A 3,035-nucleotide genomic window follows, 5' to 3' on the forward strand; every position below is an offset into this window, starting at 1 on the left:
TATCATTCATAGAGTTTTCTGAAATTATGTAAGTTTGAAGTCACCCAAACTAGGAGGGTTACCATTTAAAACATAACCTTATTACCACAGGGAATTTTAAATAGTGTGTCTTTGAGAGTTGGAGTGCATAGTTCAAATAACTCAACTGAAATAACAATGGAAGTTAATCATGTATTGTTGAACAGAAAGGTTTACTCAATAAGAAATCAAATTCTTGCTTTTCATAATTTCATCATAATTTTATTTTGTATTTACATTCATCAATTTCTACTGTGAGGGTCTTTATTAGTATTGGGGGAATTAAGGAAGAGAGATGGGGTTTAAAGGAGAGAAATCAGAGGTCATATATGGACAACAATTATTAATAGAGCTAACAGGATGTGAAAGTCTTCCAGAAGAAATTCTTGCAGCCAGCTTTGCGTTCTCGGGGTGCCATGGCCGGGTTTGAATTAGTGGATCTCTGCAGCTCCAGCCTCATTTCATCCTGGTCAGCAGCCTGGGACAAATCTTCAGGTTCCAGGGCATCATTCTCTGTCTGGTTGGGTTCAGACAGCAGCTCTGCCAAGAAGTACTTGGCTAGTTCCTGTACGGGGTGGAGGGGAGAGAGATAGAGAGAATGAGCAGGAGGATGAAGAAGAAATGAAAAAGCCTAGTTTGGGAAGCAGATTCAGCTCCACCCAAAACCCAATTTTCACAGTTGTGCACCTCTGTCACTTAAAATCATTAAGATTATAAAAATAAGGGTAGTTACTATAATCACCAATTACACAAAGAGGCTTGAAACATCAAATGTTTCTGCAAGTTTTCTGTCTCTGTAAGCTTCAAACACACATAGAGAGAAATAACAGATCTTTAAAGCAGTTTTGCAAAGATAAATATGTGCCAACAGTTTAACTCAATTTTCACCTCATGAACTACAAACTTATCACTTTCACTAAGTCCCTGTGGGGAATGAGACCTTTCATAATTTTAAACACATTGTGTTCCGTCTGTAGAATGCCCATTAGCCCTCGGTCCACTGCAGGAGAGATGGGTATTGCTTAGGATGGTAGCAGCGTCAGAAATGCACTCTTTCAGCACCTGGGTCAGCGCCTCCCGTGGTCAGCACCAAGGATAGATGCCATCATACCTTCCAGCTCAATTGCCCAGGTCTCAGAATTTTCTTGAATGCAAAGAACTCACCTGTGACAGACTGCGCTGGTAAGGGGAAAAGAGGTAAGAGGGGATTCTGGACTTTGAAAGTTTTCCTAAGAGCTTTGGGAGCTGAGGGACCCAGAAAAGCACCAAAACTCTTCAGGAGCACCTCTTAAATCCACCCAACGGGACTAGGGCGAGGCTAAGAGAAGGGTAGGGATTCTGGAGAGGGGAAAGAAAACGTCGAGGGAGTCTCCTTACCTGTTTCCCCGCGGCAGCAGCCAGGGATTTCTGCAGAAACTGACGGAGTCGGGGATCCGAGGGCGCGCCGGTGACACTGCCCAAAGCCAGGACGATGGAGAGCGCGGCCAGCGCGCACTGGAGGCGGCAGGACAGCATCTCCGCGGCGCCTGGAAAGCCAAGCTAAAGCGCGGTTGGTCAAACTCTAGGAGCGGATCCGCAGGCTGCAGCGAAAGCTCTGAACCTTGCGGCTCCTAAAGCAGCTTGTGTGCTCTCCACCGTCTCCCCGCTTTTTAAACTCTCTCTCTGACGTCAGACTAGGAGGCGCCCCCAGATCGCACTAGCGCTTTTACGCACAATTAGCCTCGTGAAATCAATCACAGAAGTGAGAGGAGGCTACACAATACAAAGTCGCTTACTTTAAAAAAAAATCCTGCACACCCACGGGCCCACAGGATTCCACACATGTCATACCATCTACACAGTCTTTGATATTCCAAGCACATACACATTCCATAATTTCACTCACACACGTACATGTGCACTCGATTACACACAGAAGCTCAAACACAGCTGAAAAGACAAGTGCACTACCACCCATGGCTGCATACATACAAATGTACCCAGACAACTCTTCTGTCCTTATATACAAACATGTTAGGAGGGCAAAACAAATGCAGAAGTGTATGAGGGTGCCCAGTGGAGATTCAGAATCATTCATCTAAGAATTAATTTAAGAATGGAATTTGGATATTAGAACGACTGGATCATCTCTTTCTCCATTATTTCCATAAAAAGTCTTATAGATTACACTTTAATGGGCTACTTATAAAAGAACTGCACCTTCCCTCTAATGGAAAAATTACCTTAGGCTCACCCTCCATCCCTCTTTCTCAGTAGCTGAGAAACTTCTAGTCTAACTTGTCTTCCTAGTGTGACAAAAAAAAAAAAGAAAGAAAGGAAGGAAGAAAAGAAGAGAAAAGGAAAGAAAAGAAAAAAACACACACGAACAAACAAAAAAATGAGATTAACTTCATTTTGGTGCCTAGAAACTTGAAGATGGAAAACAATCTCAGAAATCATCTATTAAACCTTGGTGTTTGGGTCACTGAACCTAGAAGTGGGCAGTGAAATGCTCTGGAGTCTGGATCACACACTGCACAGTTGGCCAGACCTCCACATTCCAAGGCCAGGGTTCTTTTCACTCAGCTCTGAATTTTCTAACTGATTCCTGGCCAGTAGGAGCAATTTTAGGTGTGGGACCACCCCCAGTCTGGACCTGCAAAAGTCCAGGGATGCCCTGCACATCTGTGACCATTACTATGTGTCTATGCGTGGGGAAAGGATCAGCTGATCTTAGTTAGACCCAGCACCCCCATGTTCCCTACATGCATCAAAGGGAAGTTTAAATGCTGTTTCATATAACTTATTGATCCCCCCGATAAAGTCTAGTATCATAGGGAATGTAGTCAATAATATTGTAAAAAGCATGTGGTGCTGAGGTGAGAGAGGAAGAGACTAGATGGCACCACATGCTTTTTACAATATTATTGACTACATTCCCTATGCTGGAATTTACATCCCTGTGACTGTTTTGTGACTACCAATTTGTACTTCTTAAATCTTTCATCTTTTTTTTTAAGCCACTAATGCTGTACACC

The 3,035-nt window shown here is 43.3% G+C and overlaps 1 protein-coding gene across 1 annotated transcript; it reads right to left on the reverse strand.

Annotated features, from left to right (window-relative positions):
• Positions 1-370: 370 nt before the first annotated feature.
• SST (somatostatin) lies at positions 371-1,533 on the reverse strand. Its single transcript, XM_008151580.3, has 2 exons — positions 1,396-1,533; positions 371-583 (listed from the first exon to the last, which is right to left on the reverse strand). Exons 1-2 carry the CDS (start codon positions 1,531-1,533, stop codon positions 371-373), a joined length of 351 nt encoding a protein of 116 aa, XP_008149802.1.
• Between the last annotated feature and the right edge of the window lie 1,502 nt (positions 1,534-3,035).

Source organism: Eptesicus fuscus, chromosome 3 (genome assembly GCF_027574615.1).
Source record: "Eptesicus fuscus isolate TK198812 chromosome 3, DD_ASM_mEF_20220401, whole genome shotgun sequence".
Lineage (NCBI taxonomy): Eukaryota > Metazoa > Chordata > Mammalia > Chiroptera > Vespertilionidae > Eptesicus > Eptesicus fuscus.

Bases quoted from the DNA above. Each gene is read 5' to 3' on its own strand.
- SST (XM_008151580.3), bottom strand. From the start codon at position 1,533: ATGCTGTCCTGCCGCCTCCAGTGCGCGCTGGCCGCGCTCTCCATCGTC. The intron at 584-1,395 runs GTAAGGAGACTC...CACCCCGTACAG, and splicing joins CTGCTGCCGCGGGGAAACAG to GAACTAGCCAAGTACTTCTT.